Here is a 19723-nt window from a genome sequence, read left to right as displayed (position 1 = left end):
ATTACTTGACTAAATGTCTTATTAAGATGTCCAACATCTCTCTGTTTTTTTCTGGTAATTTGTGCACCAATGCATGGACTGCCTCCACCCTGTAGTTTTGGTCATCAGATTCTGAAATAAAAGAGAGTTGATAAAGGTCTAAATTATAAATGCACAGAAATGTATATTACTCCTTAAATAAGAAGGCACTTATTAACATGTCACAAACTCAATCACAAGCTAAATATTTAACATTTTATATATAAATACATATATATACACAAAATATACACATTTATATAAATGTGTAAGAATTCAGCCTGGGAAATCAATATCCAACTTCCTTTAATTTACTGGCATTTAAATTATTTTTTTTATTAACTTAGCATTGTAATATATAATTTTTTGTATATAGTACATACACAGAATTCTAATATGAATTGTACTACATAAGGACACATGTTTGCTAATAAGTTTTAACCACTAGCATTATTCATTTATTATTGGTAGCACTTGGCACACATAACTACAATAGTTTACTTATTTTAATGGATCTATGATTTCATCAGTAAGGACACTACTTCCACCATGCATACCTTTTCCCCATGTTTATCTTTAAATCTTTCATAGCAATTCCATCAGGAGGATCCACAATTGAAACTTTAAATTCGTTCTTTTAATATCTCAATTGTTGTTAATCTGTTGTCATTCATTTTTACCATATTGCCAGCTCAGTTTTTTTGATCATGTGTATCTTTAAGAAATAGTTCATTAATCTTAGCAAGTTTTCTGAAATATAATATTTCTTCTAAGTATACCTATAGCTACATTGCTTCTGTTATTTATTCTTTGACCCACTCATTTTTTAGGATGTTATAACTTTGTCTCATTTAGGCTGGTAGCTTTTGTTTATTCCTTTATTCATTACTATTTGTACTCTTATGGTTTAAAGAAACATGTTTTTAATGTTTCTGCCTTTTAATATGTATTCATAGTTTTTTTATGTCCAAACACATGACCAAGTATTATAAAGATACCATAACATTCTGAGAAGTATATCAGTTCTTTAATATTCCTACTTTTTAAAGATTATTTTTTTAAAAAAGATTTGTTAATTGCCTTGTCCATTACATCTAGTTATTCCAAAAATCTGATCAATTCTGTGCTTTCCTTCTTTTTAAAATCTTGTATGTTAGTTTAGTCTAGTTCTGAAAAAGAATTATTAAAGTCTTCTACAATCCTGGTACTCTCTCTCTTTTGTAATTCAATTAGCTTTCCTTTTAAGAACATTTATGTGAAACTATTTGGTCCATATATTATCTGTAGTGCCTTTAAGCATAATGTAGTTTCTGTTTGTCTTTTTTGATATCGTCAACTTTTATTGTTTTATCTGCAAAGCACAATTTTAAGTCTTTATTTAGAGATCATCTGTAGCAGAGTATTTGTACTCTTTAAGTGTCTTTATGTTTGAAATGTTTCTTTTTTAAAGAGTTTGTTATGTAGTCTTCTATGAAGTAAGAACAAAAGGCACGAGGTTTAAATTTCATGAAGCACTGTATATGATGCCAGCTGCATGTGTGAGTGTGTGTGTGTGCTGTGTAGTTACTGTGAATTACTACTTTCTGTCAAAAATTCTTTGTTTCCCCATATTCAGATGCATAGCATATGTTAGGGTGTTAGTATAACAAACACTATGAATCTTAAGAGTCTGATGTGTCATATCACACCTTAAAAATATGGTGTATTCTAAGCCAGTGAAAATGAAATTAATACAATTTAGGCAGTGAGAATATCAGTCATTTTTAGTAAATTGCTTATCTAAAATCTGCATGGAACTGATTTTTGTACATATATTTCTTTAGTCCTTCATTTTCCATAGTTTTAAAATATGTTATTTTAGCTTCTCATAATTCATGTAAAATCACTGTTATGAATATATATACAGTGGCTGTATATTAAGGTATATAGGGCTAAACATTCCTCACCTCAGTGCTTTCCCTTTCACTAAATAGCCCAAATTTGCTGTACTATTTTAGCTGGCATTTCCCCTGTCTTTTCCCATTGTGATCGGTGAAAACTTCAAGGGACTTAGTTTCTGGGTAATTAATATTTTTATTAATTATGGCTAGCAAGTAATTAATAAAAGGATGGTCATTTGGATTTCTCTTGGGAAACATAGAGATGAATCATGGAGGTCTCTCAACGCTTATATGCCCTTGGGTATTCCTGACAGGTAGCAATCAACTCTGACTGGTTAACAATTAATGAGGGAATAGATATTATGATGACAGGTGGACCTAGATTGGGGGAAATGTGACTTTGATTAAATCATTCCTTATTTCCAAGACCACCCCCCAGCCTTAGGCAATCTAGACAAAAGGATCAACACCCCTCTCCCCACCCAAGCTTGCCTGAATAAAACACAAAGGGCCAGAGTTTACTTAGATTAGATTTTTTTTTTTACTCATTAATCTTCTGCAGTTGGGTAGAGTATTCAACAACATTGGATAACATTTACCCCAAGGATTTGGACAACCTCATCTATTGGTAATGTTCTTCAGATCTTGGCTGAATACCTACAAGGAGCTGATTTCTGAATGAGGAAATAGGAAAGGGAAAATCTTAAACTCAATGAATAATTAGCTATTAATATGAGAGAAATAATCATCTCTCTCACCTTGTGGATATTTTCCTTCTCTACCAAAAAATACTTATTAGTGCCAATGGTCCTGAATTGGTTGTCCTTTACCCATTCCCCTCAGGAAACAACATCATTAGTTTACCTGTTTGTGTTCCTGCACTCTAACTGTATTCTAATTTAGGACAAGATTGAAGGAAGTAAAATGATATCATGTGATGCACATTGAATGTGTTGTCAGGGGGGTCTGAACAAGTCCCAAGCATGCTACTTGTGAACCTTGTGACTAAGAATAGCTTTTCTCATCTGTAAAATGAGGGATATTGGACTAAATGACCTTTGAGTTAATTTCCTGGTTTAAATTCTATGAAATTATAAAACTAGATACTGATATATTATGAGACCTTACCTAGTCCTCTGTGGGTTTTTTTTTGGCAGGGCAATGGGGGTTAAGTGACTTGCCCAGGGTCACACAGCTAGTAAGTGTCAAGTTTCTGAGGCCAGATTTGAACTCAGGTACTCCTGAATCCAGGGCCGGTGCTTTATCAATTGTGCCACCTAGCCGCCCCTAGTCCTCTGTTTTAAAAGAATTTTTTTAGTTTTAAAATTTATGAATTATGAGATAATTTTCTTTTTTTTTCTGCAATTATAAACCTTTTCACTTTTTTTAATTTTAAGACTTTTCTAGCAAGTTAAATGTCATAACTTATCTCTTCATTAATGAACTGTTATTAATTTTCATGTTTATGGTTCAAAATATGGAAAATACTTTCCCTCCATCTCAATATTTTGTATAATTCAAATTTCCTAATTTATTTAACCTTTTCCATGGCTTATTATCATTTTAAAGAAAAACAAAGACTTACATTTAAGTAAGTTATAGAACAGAGATAAGTTAAAGAATATAGTGCTTTAGCTGGAAGGCATTTATCACTTGTCTAGTCTAGCTCCCTCATTTTACAGATGAGGAAACTCAAGGCAAGAAGAATGAAACAAATTGGCCAAAGTCACAAGAGTTAGTGGTTGGGTTTGGACTATAAACTTGACCTTTTGCAATCTGGTCTAATAAGACTTCCAATCCCAGAGAATGCTGACTATTTTATAATGATTGATTCTTTAAACATTTTGGAATAAGGTTATATTTATGGAAGATACTTGTTATGAACCTATTTTAATTGCTCCTTAAGAAAAAAATATATATATCTTGCCTAAAAGAAAATCCAAACCATAAAAAACCTAAAATATATACAACTTTTAAAATGGCTATAACACACACACACATACACATGTTGAAGTGTTGAAAGGGTTTTCATTTTGGCTGGTATAGGAGTAACCTACATGGATAAAATCATCGACCTCTGAAGAATTTCAAAATTTGAAAACATTAATTGTTAATAACTGCTATAAATGTCCATTTTATTAATGAACTGATCTTAGATGTCTGGATTTAAAATACCACAAACTCTATCCTTTATGTTTTTTTTCCGAAGGTACTTAGAAACAAGGAAAACTAAAAAACTTGTAATGAGGAGTTTTGCTGTCACTTTTCACTTTTTTCACATGACAATCTCTTAAAAAAGATTTTTTTTATAACAAGAAAGACATTGTACATGGGTGAAACTCTATAGTTCGTTGGCTTATATATCCACCAGTAAGTATCTCCAGACAGTAATGAAAAAGAAGGTACTATTTCTTTTTTTTTTTTTTTTTGCGGGGCAATGGGGGTTAAGTGACTTGCCCAGGGTCACACAGCTAGTAAGTGTCAAGTGTCTGAGGCCGGCTTTGAACTCAGGTACTCCTGAATCCAGGGCCAGTGCTTTAACCACTGCGCCATCTAGCTGCTCCCTGAAGGTACTATTTCTAATTTATGAAAAGAAAGCCACTGTAGACATAACAACCTCTACAAGCAAAGATCAGACACCACTAATAATCAAGTTCTGCTAATTAATCAGAGACATCAAGAAGTCCTCTATTTTTGACTTGTTCTCTTCTCCTTCTTCACTCCCTCCCCTTTGTAGGGGTTAGGCTCCAATAACAGGGGTCCAAACTATTTTCTCACAACTTTAGGTTAAGGATTTATTTTTAAATCCTTGAAAACTGCCACCAGTCAAGGCGTTGTCTCTTTCTTGGCTAGAATAGAAAGAGAAATCAAGCCATAGAATAATAGTGGTTATAAGGGTCATTTCACATTTCAATTTTTGTTATACTCAGGGTCTGATCCTTCACTCTGGAGAAATATATCTTCATTGTATAATGGAAATCAATGAGGAAATAATTTCATTCAGTCAAATAACTATAGCTACTTTAGGAATCAGCTAGTACAATGTGTTCATTTTAAATATTAGCAAACTTGGGGAGAAAGAGGTGAGGCAACTAGTTGAAAGTTAGAAAGATCACTAATGATTAAGTTGAGATAAGAACCATCCTTTCAATTCCTAGCTCATTAAGCTTTCCACTGCACTGCATTATGCTAAACATACTTTAGGTTCAACTTTCTTAAATTAGGTTTACTCCATTAAGCAGATAATTATAATAATAGACTTTTAGAATAAATTAATAAAGGTAATTTCAGACAGGATTGCAGCCATGATGTTCCTTCAAGTCTCAAGATATTTTATGCAATTCACCTATTAAAAGGCACTGAATGAAATAAGCCAAATAAAATAATTCAGTCTCCTTATTAGATGTTTACATGTCACATTCTTTCCCATTAAGCCATGGATTAAAACACTAAAGATAATCTGCTAATAGAAGATATTTCAAAATTTCCTCTAATAAAGTCTTATTTTTATTCTTCATCATATTGTGAAAATGACATTGGGTAATTAATTGGAGGCAATGACTGCGGACTATAAGAATTTTGTCAATAAAGGCTAAGTTTTAAAACTGGTAGAAGCTCATCACTAGAAATCTATCTACTAAGTAATTTAACTTATATTGGCCATAGGTACTTGTGAAACCATTTACTGAGGCGTGGAGGTATAATTTTGGTTAATTCAGGGAGTACCCCACAATGATGAAATCATCAATTTCTGAAGTACTGATGAATTATAATGAATTGTTAGCAACTGCTTTAGATGGTTGTTAGACTATGAATGGATTTTAAAACAGCATATATCTTTTTTAAAAAGATACTTACTGGGGGCAGCTAGGTGGCGCAGTGGATAAAGCACTGGCCTTGAATCCAGATTCAAGAGGACCTCAGTTCTAATCTGGCCTCAGATACTTGACACTAGCTGTGTGACCCTGGGTAAATCACTTAGCCCTCACTGCCCTGAATTAAAAAAAAAAAAGATACTTACTAACAGCAACAATGAAATCCTTGTGTAATTTATAAGTCATCAGCGGTTCAGTGAGACATCTGTCATAGGAAAAAAGAAACACATTTTTAGATGGCTAAACTTTGTGCATGTCCTTGAGAATAGTACTCATAAGACACTCCCAAGTCATACAGTCTCTTCTTAGACTGAGACGAAATTCACAATGTCAGCAAATGGGCCAAACAGACATTGGCCTACAGTGGAAAAATAAACTCCTTTTCAACTCAGAGACACATAATTAAAAACAAACAACTTGACCTAGTGTTCTATTTTTTTTTTTACAGGAAGACATAAAATGTTCAAATCACTGATTGTTGACTGTTGAGTCATTTTTCAGTCATGTCCACTTCTTCATGACCCTATTTTGTGGTTTTCTTCATAAGAACACTGGAGTGGTTTGCCATTTCCTTCTCTGGCTCATTTTCAGAAGAGGACACAAAAGCAGACAGGGCTAAGTGACTTGCCCAGGGTCACACAGATAATAAGTGCCTGAGGCCGGATTTGAACTCAGGAAGAGGAGCTTTCCTGACTCCAGGGCTGGCAGTCTATCTACTGTGGCAGCTATTCATCGAATAGAATGGGAATAAACTAGGCCTGAGATTTCACATCACTGTGAACGTGAGCCAGTAGGAAACTCCCTCTACTACTAGAGCTAAGTACCTTATCTGCAATTTTAAAGTCTTGGAAAGTTATCTAGAGCACTAAGAGGTTACATTAAAGTCTTGGAAAGTTATCTAGAGCACTAAGAGGTTACATAACCAGCCAATAATGTATCCTAGCTCTAGTTAAAATCCTGGTCAATAAATGCCCCTTCAAACCCAATTCATATATATGCATATATGTTTGTGTATAGAGATACACAAACACCTATAAATTCTATATACTGACTACTTAATGGAAATAAGGGGCAAAAGAATAAAATACGACAGGTATAATGGAAAAATCTAAACAACAACAAGAAAAAGGAATGTGGTAGAGAATAAACATAATCTTAACTATTAAACAATCTAACTGGTATACCTGGATCTTTTCACTATCCTGCCCCCCACCCCAAGCTCCAGTCTCCTATTTTGATCTATTTTCTAGACATATCCATCTGGGTGTTCTGTTGGCACCTTAAAATCAACAGGTTGCAAACTGAACTTAGCACTGTACCCCCAAACATTCTCTTTCCTGCCGTGTCCATTTCTGTCGATGGGACCACAGTCACCCTCCTAGTTACTAAAGGTCACAGCCTCATAGTTATTTTAGACCATAATTCACTTCTCAAAATCTAGGTTGTTGTCAAGACCCAATTATTATAACACTGCAACATTTCTCATGTCTCTTTCCTCCTTTTCATACAAACTGCAGTCTGTCACTTATTACCTGTTCCCTGAACAATTGCAAAAGCCTCTTAACTGGTTTTCCTTCTTCAATATATCCTTCACACAGCTGTCAATGCAGTCTTTTAAGGCAGGCCTCTGATGATGTCACTCTTCCAACTCAAAAAACCCTTGGTGGTTCACTATTACCTAAGAAGTAAGATATATACTACCTACCCAGGTATTCAAGAACCTCCACAATCTAGTTCTAATCACTCCTTCAAGGTTTCTCTTAGACTATTCCCTTTATAAACTATGCATTCCAGCCAAGTTGGATTATCATCCCCATTTTGGTCTTGCCTAGTTCCTTATCTTGATCAGTCTACTGAAATTTCTCTCACCCTCAAGGCACAATTTAGGTGTGATCTCTTCCTAGATGAAAACTAGCTCTCCCTCCTTAAATTTCTCATGGAATTTTTGAATCTCTCCTTTTCAAGACATTCTGCTTTATAGTTGTTTGTGCTTATTAGGTATGCTCACCCACAATTATATTTAAGACTCTTTGGAAGCAAATTCTGTGTCTTATTTCATCTTTTTACTTCCAACATCTGCCCCAGTGGTCAGTAAACACTTAATGATCTTTTATTTGTTTATTTTATTTAACTGAATTATAACCAAACTCCTATAAAACAAGGGTCTATCTCATTTATTAATACTACTTTTAAATTAAACTAATGAATGTATGACACTTTATATATAACTCTTTACCACTGTGTTTTTTAAGGGCCAAAACTGACTTCTTAAATAAAAAAAATTTTTTTTAATTGCTACCAAAGACTGGAATTAATTCTTTAAAATCTTTTCAGCAAGTTTTAGGATGGAAAAAGTTCTACTTTCAAAGTGTAATATGCTCATATTGTGGCCTTTTAAAACATTAGTCTCAAAGCCAAGCTGCATTTTTGCAAGTATAAATACTACCCAAATCTTACTATTTGTTCCAGGGGCTCAATGAAATGAAGCTAAGGGATAAATCAAGGCCATAAATCAAGTGCAGAACTTTCTAACCCTAGTGAAAGATTGGAATCACTTGGAAAGGCTATGGAAAAAATGAAAAAGGTAAGTAGTGAATCTTACCTGAGGTAGTTTTTTAGTCCACTTGTTATTGTTTTATTATCCCATAGTTCAATATCAATATCAATATCAGGGGGAGACTTAGGAGCTAGAAAAAAAAATCAGAGGTTTAAAATAGGGTATTCAGAATATCAATCAAACTGGTTAAGAAGATGTATTCTTATGAGAATAAGATATTGACTGCTCAAAACACCATTGGAGCTTAACTCAGAATTCTGCTTAATAGAATTTGGTGGTGATACCTGAAACAACTCATTGATTTGCTTTTTTGGAGGGCATAGTCCCAACATCTTTCTTATGTAGTAGGGCAATGGAAATATATGGACAAATAGAAAGTTTCCAATGTCAGGAATTGTGGGAAAAGGAAGAAGTGGAAGAAGTTTTGTGGATTTTCCTCCCTGTTAGGGGGAATGTAGGCACAGTAAGTACTAAGCTCAGGCATATTTTGGTGGTTGGTTCAGAAGCTCCATGTACCTAACCATGAGGCATGGAGTAAAGGCACCAAGGTCAAGTCCCCCCCAACCCCCTCCCCAGACTCCTGAAGGGAGAAGCTGGGAAAGAAGGGTGGGAGGAGCAGCCAAGAGCAACCAGTTAACTTCCCAGCTAAAGCAAACAACTCCACCTTCATTGTTCTTGTTTGGCCTTCCTTCCTGAAGAGGACCATGATATCAGGCTGATGTCATGACTTGCAGTGAATTGGATTTAAGTGAGGAAGGGCTATGCAAGGTCACTAACCTCACTCTTTCCTCCAAAACCATCTGGGTCCAGTGGCAAGATACATATCAGGACAATTGGAGATAGTCCTGGATGTTTAAGGCAATTAGGGTTAAGTGACTTGCCCAGAGTCACACAGCTAGTGTCTGAGTTGAGATTTGAACTCAGGTCCTCACAACTTCAAGGTCAGTGCTCTATCCACTGCACCATCTAGCTGCCCCACTTTGATGATCAGTCTCTCCTTCAAAACCAGAAGTTCTTAACCTTTTTTGTGTTGTGGATCCCTTTGGGAGTTGGGTAAAGCAAAATTTCAAAATAATGTTTTTAAATATATAAAACAAAGCAAATAGAATTGCAAAAGAAATCAATTATGCTGAAATACAGCTGTCAAAAACATTTTTTTTTAATTTTTAGAAGGGCAATGAGGGTTAAAAGTGATTTGTCCAGGGTCACACAGCTAGTAAGTGTCAAGTGTCTGAGGCCAGATTTGAACTCAGGTCCTCCTGAATCCAGGGCTGGTGCTTTATCCACTGCACTACCTTGCTGCCCCCCAAAATATAATTGTTTTAAACACAAGTTTGCTAACCCCAAGGGGTGAAAGAACTTTAGGAAAATAATTATAGTTTGCAGGCTCCCACACAAAAAAGTTTAATTTAGTCTGGGTATCCATTGTGATGCTTGCTCTCTGATAGCTAATAAGTCTGTGGCTATTCCTGGGGTCTGAGGAAGAAGTCTAAATAATCAAGAGTAATTACTTGTAAATACAGATTGTGGAGGTCTTTGAATGCCTAAACAGTTTAATCATTAAGACTGAGTGGGTAGTAATCTTTATAAAAGCTAGATAGCACAGCATATAGAGTGATGGGCCTGGAGTCAGAAAAACCTGAGTTCAAATCCAGACTCAGACACTGTGTAACCCGGAGCAGGTCACTTTACCTCTGTTTGCCAGTTTTCTCAACTCTAAAATGGAGATGGTAATAATAGTACCTACCTCCCAGGAAAGTGATGAAAGTCAAGTAAGATTGTATTTGTAAAGTGCTTAGCCCATAATAGGTGCTGTATAAATACCAGCTATTAATTATTATTATCATTATCTGGCATTTATGTAGTACTTTATAGTTACAAAGTAATCATGCAGTATCTTCTTTGAGGTTCACAACAACCCTTTGATTTTTAAAATTTATTTATTTATTTAGGTTTTCCCCCCAGTTACATGTATAAACACATTTTCACATAGATTTTTAAAACTTTGGGTTCCAAATTATCTTCCTCCCCCCTTTCCCACCTCCCCTCAAGCAATTCAATATAAGTTATACATGTGCAGTTATGCAAAACATTTCCACATTAGTCAGGTTGTGAAAGAAAACAGACAAAAAAACTTTAGCAATAGGAACTAACAAAAAAAAAATTATACAATAACCCTTTGAGATAAGCGCTACAAGCATTAATTTCTTCCTTTGACATCCAAGGAAACAGACGAAGTTAAATGACCTGCTAGAGATCACACAAGTGGTCTGGCAAGGATTACAAACTACACTTAGCAGAATGTAAGCTCCTTAAAGGCAGGAAGTATCACATATTCTCCTTGCTGAGAATGTGGAATTTAACAGATGCTTAGTAACTACTTGAGTGATTGGTTTTAGACCCCAAGTTTCATATTCTTTGACTACATCAGCCTGCCCATTTATAAATGATTACACCAAATGATTGCCCAATTCAATTCACCCACTATGTATGAGGCACTGTGTTAGGTGATGGGAATAAAGAGATTAAAAATGCCAATCCTTGCACCCAGGGAGCTAACATTCATCTGGGGGAGAGGGACCAAGGAGAGGGAAAGCAGACAGCAGGCATGAATACAAGTATAACTTCACATATGGTATAATATGAACAAAGCAGGGGTCTGGACAAAGTGTTCCAGTCAAACTTGAAGAGGCAGATGGAACTTTCAGCTGAAGTGATTAAAACAATACTACAGATATGGTTTTAAAACCTTACCTAAGGACACAAAGAATTTTCATTTATACTGATCACAGAAGAAAGAAAAGAAGCATTTAGAGGGTCTCTGGCAAACAGAAGCCTTGTAAGGGTGCTTCTTTTCCTTGCATGCAGTCCAAAACAGAATCCCCATTAAGTAATTCCATTTCCTACTTACAAAATGTGGTATTCATGAGCTTCTGGACCTTGGAGTTCACACCTCCTATTCGGTAGAGACCTAAAATGGTGATACCTAAGGGGAACAATCACAGGAAAAACACCTGAAACAGGTTCCAAAGGACACAGTGATGCCTAACCATGCCTATCTACAATTTGAAAGCTACTTATCCACTTTTGAAATTTTAACTTTAACGAGTATATCCCTGAAACTTCTTTTAGGCATCAATTTCTCATATAAGATAGTATTTTCAGGATATCAAAGTAGATTTGAAAACTTTCAAATTCCCCATTCTCATTTGTTTAAATTTCATCTATCTAGGTCATGCAGGGAGGTGTGTATTTTAAAATTCTAAATTTGGGTTCTCACCTGCCCCCCCCCAGTTGTTGGGGGGGAAACTGGCTAAAATCACTGATAAATTCACCAAGAGTTTAGGCTTTTAAGGGTTTATTAAAAGATAGTAAAGAGAAAGATTGAGTTCAGATTCCTTATAGCATGGAAATCCCAGCATTCCTAATCACCCACTTGAAGTTCTGCCACCAAGTTGATGTCTGGAACCCAAGAGCAAGAAATCCTCCACCAGTATCAACTTCCTCCTTTATGTTCTCCTCCCAGAAATGAGAGGTTCTTCAAGCTGATTGGCTAGCATCATTCAAATCCATTGGTTCACTGGACTTGAAGGTGGTCTTGAGTTAAGTTCAAAGTTTTTAGCTTCTGAGAACAATACCTTCTTAAGGGCTAGCCAGATGTACTTACAATCTAGTTAACTTGAAGTAGGGTAATCAGCAGTCAATCACTCTCACTTAATTCAATCAGTTTAGATTAATCTCCAGGTGGGCCTTTGAGTATCTGCTAAATCCCCTTATCTACCACATTCCATTATCCTGACAGAGGCAAATATCCCTTAGTTGAAGAGATGTTCCACTGTACTGTGGAGTAGTGGAATAAAAGGAAGATCTAGGGTCTTAGGACCTGAGATCAAATCCTGGCTCTTCCACTCATTACCTGTGTGATTTGGGGCAAGTCACTTTATTCATTTCCTCATATGTAAAATGAAGAACTCTAAAGTTCCTTCTAGCTCTAAACCTATTATTCTGTGATCTACCACCTCACTGTCACCAAATATTTGTTGCATTATAATCCTCAACCATTTAAGCTAACTCTTCCTCCTACTGATAGGACTGTCAGAACTGCTGAGGACCTAGAGTTCTGTCCCTGAGTTCCTACAAAAATTGGTAGTCACACCTTACCCTGTTGTATAGTGCTTACATCTCGGCCCTTATCCAAGAGGAAATTTAAAATCAGGACATTAAGCAATCCATCTCCTTTATGGAGCCTCAATTTTTGTTATCTATGACAAAGGGGAATGGGAATAGACACCCTCCAAAGCCCCTTCCATCTCTAGATCTGTGACCTTGAATGGAACAGTAAACTTCCCCCATCCTCCATGATGCTGCATGGATCTGCCCATCTCTTCTGGTCTCTAAAATAATATTCTCAACTCTGCATGTCTGGACTTCAATTCTCCTCTTCCCCTCAAGGATGTTTTGAACCCCAGAGTGTATGCTCCTTCTATGTAGGCTTGGATTATACTTCTTTCTACCCAGACGTTCTCTGGATATTGATTCCAGGCAGATTACTCAAACTTGGCCACTTTGTCCTGAAGCCCCAAATACTGAATCCAGTCCTTTTATCTGGCTTTAACACTTTGCCTGTTGCTTCTGGATTAGTTCTCCCAAACTCACTCTGACTTCATCTTATAAATTTAATGGGATCCTCTATCTTGCAAGTAGAAAGCACACTATCCCCATACCTATCTACCCCAGTGTCCCAGGCTGCCCCACATCAATGTCACTAATGATGAGGAAAAGCACCATAGAGTATTTTGGACTACTTCACTCTGCAACTATTAAACATCTGGATAAAGAAAAATGATGTATTCAATCAAGCATGGGATATTTTACATATAAAAATTTGAGACTAACATACTTAGGATATATAGCTCAAACACATAAATTCCTCATTTTTAAACATTTTTACGAGAATAATTTTTCATTGTGTGAAAAATATTGTGACCATAATTCAGGTAAATATCTATGAAGGCCAATAAAATAATCACTGAGTTAGTAACTTACTAATGTAAGTTACTGGCCTTCATAAATATTCAATACAATTTCCAATGTTGCTCAAGTATTAAATTAGGCATTGAGATTATTTGGCACATTAAGTATGTCTATGCAAATGACACCGTGTGAATGCTTGATCAAACATCTGTGCTAGCCACTCATTGTGTCAATTTTTGATATATATAAATAACAGCAAAATAATAGAATATTAGAATTAGAAGGTACTCCAGAGATCATATAATTAAACAATTCAGTTAGCATGAGGAAACTGAGGTCTAAAGAGGTTGGGTGATTTGCCCAAGGTGACACAGGGAATAAACAGCGGAGCCAGGAACTTGAATTCATGTTTTCTGATGTTATGTCCAGGATTCTTTATACAATGCCATATTGCTTCACAATATCACCCATCCTAACTATTTCTTTATTCCCTTGATCAATCAGTGAACATTTATTAAATATCATGCCAGGCACTGTATAGTCCATGGAGATACAAACACAAAGATACCGTCAAGGAGCTTACATTCTATTGAAGGAGAACAACATGAATTTATCTAAGTCTACAAAAGATATGTAGAAAAAAACTACTGGGGGAGGGGAGATGGCTAACAAATGTTTACTTAGAACCTACCAAGAATACTCTATTATGTAATATAGCTCCCTTTTGGCTTTTTCCCACTCTTTCTAATCTACTTACTTAGCTTTTTCTTCTTGCTAACTGTCATTTTCCCATCTATTTCTTTTTATCTTTCCATTTTCTGACATACTAATTCTTGCTGACCCTATAAGTGGTACCCAGGGCTAGAAATTTGGCTGTCCTTGGCTAAAATAACCAACAATTATTCTGAAAACAAATAAGGGCAAATAAAAATTAAAACCACACTATTGAAGAGGTGGGAATTATTGTATGGAGTGTGATAGGTCAGGGAGAGTCACATTATGAAAATTATGTTTCTAAACAATACTAACAATATGCACAGCCTTTCTGTTTGTTGGTGGTGAAAGTAATACAACATACTATGGGGCAGGTAAAAAAGGAAGAACTTGTTATTTTACTTAAAATTACTCAGCTTAATTGAACACAAATGGGATTTTAAAGATTTATATGAATGGGAATAACAGATGGGGATTTGGAAAGTTTTGTTATCTTCACCAAAATTTCCTAAGCACTGACCTGAAACCAGGCAATGCAGATACCCAAGAACAACTGGAACCAAAGGGCCACTCCACTGCCTGTAAAAAGCCTTACCATTTAACTTAAAATATTAAATCATTAAATATTCAAAATGGTCCTATATTAAATATTAGTTTATAAATATTAAAGACATAAAATATAAATAATTTGTTTAATATTTAAATATTAAAGATAAATATTGAATTATTAAATTATTAAAACTGGTTAAGCCACCCAAGACCTCTCAAGCTTGGAAACAATCAATCAACCAAGAAAAATATTGAGATATTTTTATCATTTGCATAGCACTGCAATAAGGCATTAAGTAAAATAAAAAGTATAACTGCTACAATATATTTATATAAACTGAAACAAGTCTTCAGGAACAAAGATAAAATACAGCTCATAAATTAGGAATTATAGCCTTTCAGCAGGACTAGAAAACATAATCACAAGTTGTAGGAATCTAAAATTCAAGGGAATCCTGGGATAATTAAATTCATGGGATCATGAAGTATGAGTTGAAAGGGACACTAGAAGTCATCTAAGGTGATTGGTTCATGGATGAGAAAACTGATGCTCAGAGATTATGGAATTTACAAATAGAGAAAGGAGTAAAGGCAGAAGTAGAACCAGATCCTCTCACCCTAATCCAGAGATCTTTCTACCATCCCTTGCTGCTTCTGTTCCCAGTCTGCACAGATGAAGCTATTGCCTTTATTTGTAAATATATCCCAAATTTCTAAATACTTTAAGGATATAACATAACCAATATATTAATAAATGTTTAATGTCTCTCTATCTCTGCCTCTGTCTCTGTCTCTCTCTGATTCTTTCACCCTGTCTCTCTGTCTCTGTGTGTGTCAGTCTGTCTGTCTAGTGTTAGCCTATCTGCTAAGATTCCTGAAATAGTTTCTATGTAAATATGAGACACATACCAGAAACAACATGAGAAAAATATGTCTCACTTACCTCTAGACTCCACAGCTTGAATGCACTTCCTCACAAAGTTGAATCCAGCTTCATTTAAGTACACTGAAAATAAAAGAAAATCAAACATTGAATGTTTGTGGTGAAATTGTCTCTTCAACACAATAGTTTCTGTTGTATTTGCCCTTGAACACACAATGGTTAAAAAAGTTCTTGGGATTTTAATGTTTGTTGGCGAGATGGGTGGTTATTATTTTTATTGTGGTTGTTTAAAGAGGAATGAGTGAGAGAGCAGGAGAGAAAAAGAGTATACTCACTGAGTCTTTATTTGAATCTGCTATTTTAAACATATTGAAATTTAATACAGATGGCCCCATATCTGCAATTACATATGTCCAGTTCAATGCAACTTATATAACATTTACTATTTTTAAATCCTTTTTTACCTTTTAAATTTCTTTTTATCTTTTGGGGGTGCGGGGGGGCAACGAGGGTTAAGTGACTTGCCCAGGGTTACACAGCTAGTAAGTATCAAGTGTCTAATGCCATATCTGAATTCAGGTCCTCCTGAGTTCAGGGCAGGTGTTTTATCTACTGCACCACCTAGCTACCCCACTTTTTATCTTTTTCTTTAAATTTTTTTACCTTTTTAATAAAAAGTTATATTTTTTTAAAAAATCACGAACTTGGCATGTCAACAAACAGAAACATTTCATATGCAAAGAACATTTTTAAAAGTGATTATATATGAAGCCATAAATCTATATCATGTACAGACAGTATTTTAAAATAAAGATTCCATTTAATATGGGAGTACCAACACTGCAGGGCTTGTATGTTTCTCCCTATAAATTTCTTTTTGTTCTATTCTAGGAAGTTTTTTAGTTCATTGATGTTCTTTCCTTTCTTATTTTTGACACTGCTATCCCTACTCTATTCCTTCTTTTTTCTTTTCTTTTCTTTTTTTTTTTAGTGAGGCAATTGGGGTTAAGTGACTTGCCCAGGGTCACACAGCTAGTAAGTGTTAAGTGTCTGAGGCCGGATTTGAACCCAGGTACTCCTGACTCCAGGGCCGGTGCTCTATCCACTGCGCCACCTAGCTGCCCCTACTCTATTCCTTCTAATACTCTGCCCCTCCCCCAAAGCCCTACTATGTAACAAATAGTCAAGCAGAGCTAACCCACACATTGGCAATGTCTGAAAACGTGGCCTTATTCTGCCTCTTGAACTCATCATCTCTCTGCCAAAAGGTGGGAAGTCTGCTTCATCATCAGTCTTTTAGTCATGCCAAGTCACTGCTTTGATCTCTAGTTTCTGATTTTCACTAGGAATGCTACAATTTGCTGAAAGCTTTGGCCGTGTGAACCAGGGATTGCTTTCATGATTGCACATTGGTTTCTGAATACTTTTAGGTTAAGAAAATTTCTTCCTGAAAGCTTAATGGAAAGACTTTCATGGAACTAAGAAAAAGATCATCAGCTTCCATCTCCCCAAATTATGAGTAAACCTAAACAAAATGAGTACCACACTGATGAAGTGAGCAATCCAAGGTCACACATCAAGTTTTTGTCAGAGATAAATCCCTGTCTAGTGTTTTTTACACTGCACCACACTGCCTACTTCTTTACTATGATTACTGCCTCCAAATTCTTCCTTTCCAATACATCATGTACTTACGCTACTAAACTGAGATTTTTAAAGCATAAATCAACCTGTGCCAGTCTCTCATGCTAAAATATCTCTCTGGCCTCTAGATAAAACACAAAGGTTGTCTAGCAATTTAAAGTCCTTCACAATCTCACTCAAACCCATTCTTGCAGACTGATTGAACATTATTTCTGCTCACTTAGTCGATATTCCAGTCAAGATGGCCTGCTTGCAACTCAGGCAATGTTCACAGCATTTCAATGTCAAGTTCTGTGCCTTTGTATTAAGTCATCCCATATGCCTGCAATGCCCCTAGATCTATTCCTTGCATCCCTACTTTCCTTCAGCTAAGTATCACCTCCTAAATGTAGTCTTTTATGACTCTTCCAGTCATTAGTGCCCACTCCTATCCGTACTAATTACTTCGTATTTACTTATTTATCTAGATAGCTCATAGATCTAGAGTTGGAAGGCATTTCAGAGACCAGCTAGCTAAACCCCCTCACTTTACAGATGATGAAAATGAGACCCAAGCAGTTTAGTGGACTGTTCAAGGTCACAAAGGCAGTAAAAGCATCAGAATCCAGGTCCCATGAATACAGTCAGTATACATTTCCTTGTATTATACATTGTCTTTTGCTTGTCTTCCTCAGTAATATATAAATTCTTTGAGGGTAGGAACGGCTTCATTTCTGTCTTTGTATTCACAGAGTCTACCATCCAGGTATCATACATTCTCAATAAATGCTTGTTAAATGAATGCACAGTTCTAAAAACATTTTAAAACTAAGCAAATCTGCTGGAAATAACATGAACATGTTATTTCATGGTTTTTTTCTATCTAAGGTGTTGAAGTTAAGAAAATATCCAAACAATTAAAACATTACAGTGGAAACAAAAATAAATGAACACAATGTGATTCTCTCTCTCCCCCACCATATTGCAGGAAGATTATAAAGACGTGATATATTTATCACAATGGAAATTTTTGCTACACTCCTCTAACACATGGCAACATTTTAAAGAGTGGTTGATATGTTATAAGAGGGATGAATCAAAGCCACTGAAATTGCAGCTCTAAGTACACTTGATTGCTAGCATCATCTTATGAATCAGGTTATTGGAGTTCCAGTACCATAGCCATCACAGTGAATACATGGGGTAGAAAGATGAATTCCCCAGATGCAGAGGGGACCTTAGTTCCTCTTCCTAGGTATCTTCTCTGACTGGGTTTATGCAGGGAAATGATAAGACAAGAGCTGGTTACCATGGCATTTCTATGTAAATTTTTCAGAAAGTTGTTTATTCCCTTTCCTCTCCTCAAAACTTTATTCTGTGGATTTACATGAATTCAATCATTTTGTGTGAGAATTGGGATCTTTAATTTTTGGTCTTGGATTGACACAGACTTAGTCAACAATTATAGTAAAAGGAATGCTACTAAGAAGCCCATCATAATAATTCTAATGTAGAAGACCCTGACTTTAGGAGGTTGGCAGGTAGAAGAATGTCACATATACACTTAATAAAAGGGAGGTAGGTACTTTGAGGATAAAGTAGCTGCTTCTCCTTCAAATAAGGAAGATTTAGATATGAATCCCCGCCCCCAACCTCTTGCAATGACTGCTTTAGCTACATTAGCTACAAATCTTGGTATACTGTTTCATTATTGTCATTTTTAAAAATCTGTTGTTGCTATCATTTGTTCTTTAGACCACTGTAAGTTGAACAAGATGCCAGAGAGATCCCTTCCAATGCTGAAATTCTGTAATTTTGTAACCCACTGATTTTTTAAAATAAAACTCCAGAAAACTACAAATACAAAAAAGAGCACTTTCAAGGAAAATAAGGTGAATATCAAATTAACAGAGTATTCATTTGCTCATGAAGGACATTCCAAAATATTTAATTCTTCGAAGACTATGAATCAGTGTGAATTTCTCCGATAAGTTAATGTCAAAATTTGTTTAAACAAATTTGTCTGAATTATCATAATCACTTTACGAACAAATACACTTTTGTGCCCTTCTAAAAATCAAGAATTCTATGAACAAATAATTGAATACCATGTACAAAGGCATAAAATTCAGTAATTACTTCAGTGAGAAAGGCTTTAAGAGAAGTATAGAGTTTACTAAAGGATGTGGCAGCTCTGGTTTTCAGTCTTCTTATCACACCATACTTTGAGTAGCATAATCAGTTCTGGGTTCCATGTTTCAGAAAGGACATTGATAAGCAGGTTATATTCAATCATAATGGTCAAAGGCTTGGAAATTAAGCTATGGAATCATATGACAATTGGTTGAAAGAAATGGGCATATTAAACTGGAAAAAGAAAAACAGAGGGAAGGTATGACAGCAGTCTTCAAGCAGAGACCCAAGTTTATTTGGGTACAATGTAGGCAAAAGTAGGAACAGTGGGTTTAAGTGGCAACCTTAGCATGAGAAAAGGAAAATGTTCTAAGAATCAGAGCTATTTAAAAGTGGAGGTATGGGGCAGCTAGGTGGTGCAGTGGATAGAGCCCCAGCCCTGGAGTCAGGAGTACCTGAGTTCAAATCCGGCCTCGGAGACTTAACACTTACTAGCTGTGCGACCCTAGGCAAGTCA

General features: G+C 35.6%; 1 protein-coding gene across 1 annotated transcript in view; it reads right to left on the bottom strand.

Moving 5' to 3' along the window:
• The window catches only part of ARHGAP42 (Rho GTPase activating protein 42), a 401124-nt gene that overhangs the window by 37435 nt on the left and 343966 nt on the right, over positions 1-19723 (bottom strand). Inside the window, exons 13-17 of the mRNA XM_043997378.1 lie at positions 15511-15573; positions 11242-11316; positions 8376-8460; positions 5920-5978; positions 6-111 (exon numbers count right to left, since the gene is read on the bottom strand). Coding sequence (XP_043853313.1) covers positions 6-111; positions 5920-5978; positions 8376-8460; positions 11242-11316; positions 15511-15573 — 388 coding nt within the window. The remainder of the gene's footprint in view (positions 1-5; positions 112-5919; positions 5979-8375; positions 8461-11241; positions 11317-15510; positions 15574-19723) is intronic.

This window comes from Dromiciops gliroides, chromosome 3 (genome assembly GCF_019393635.1).
Source record: "Dromiciops gliroides isolate mDroGli1 chromosome 3, mDroGli1.pri, whole genome shotgun sequence".
In the NCBI taxonomy this organism is placed as follows: Eukaryota; Metazoa; Chordata; class Mammalia; order Microbiotheria; family Microbiotheriidae; genus Dromiciops; species Dromiciops gliroides.
Note: the sequence above shows the minus strand (reverse complement) of the source record. Positions and strands in the feature narration are given on the sequence as shown.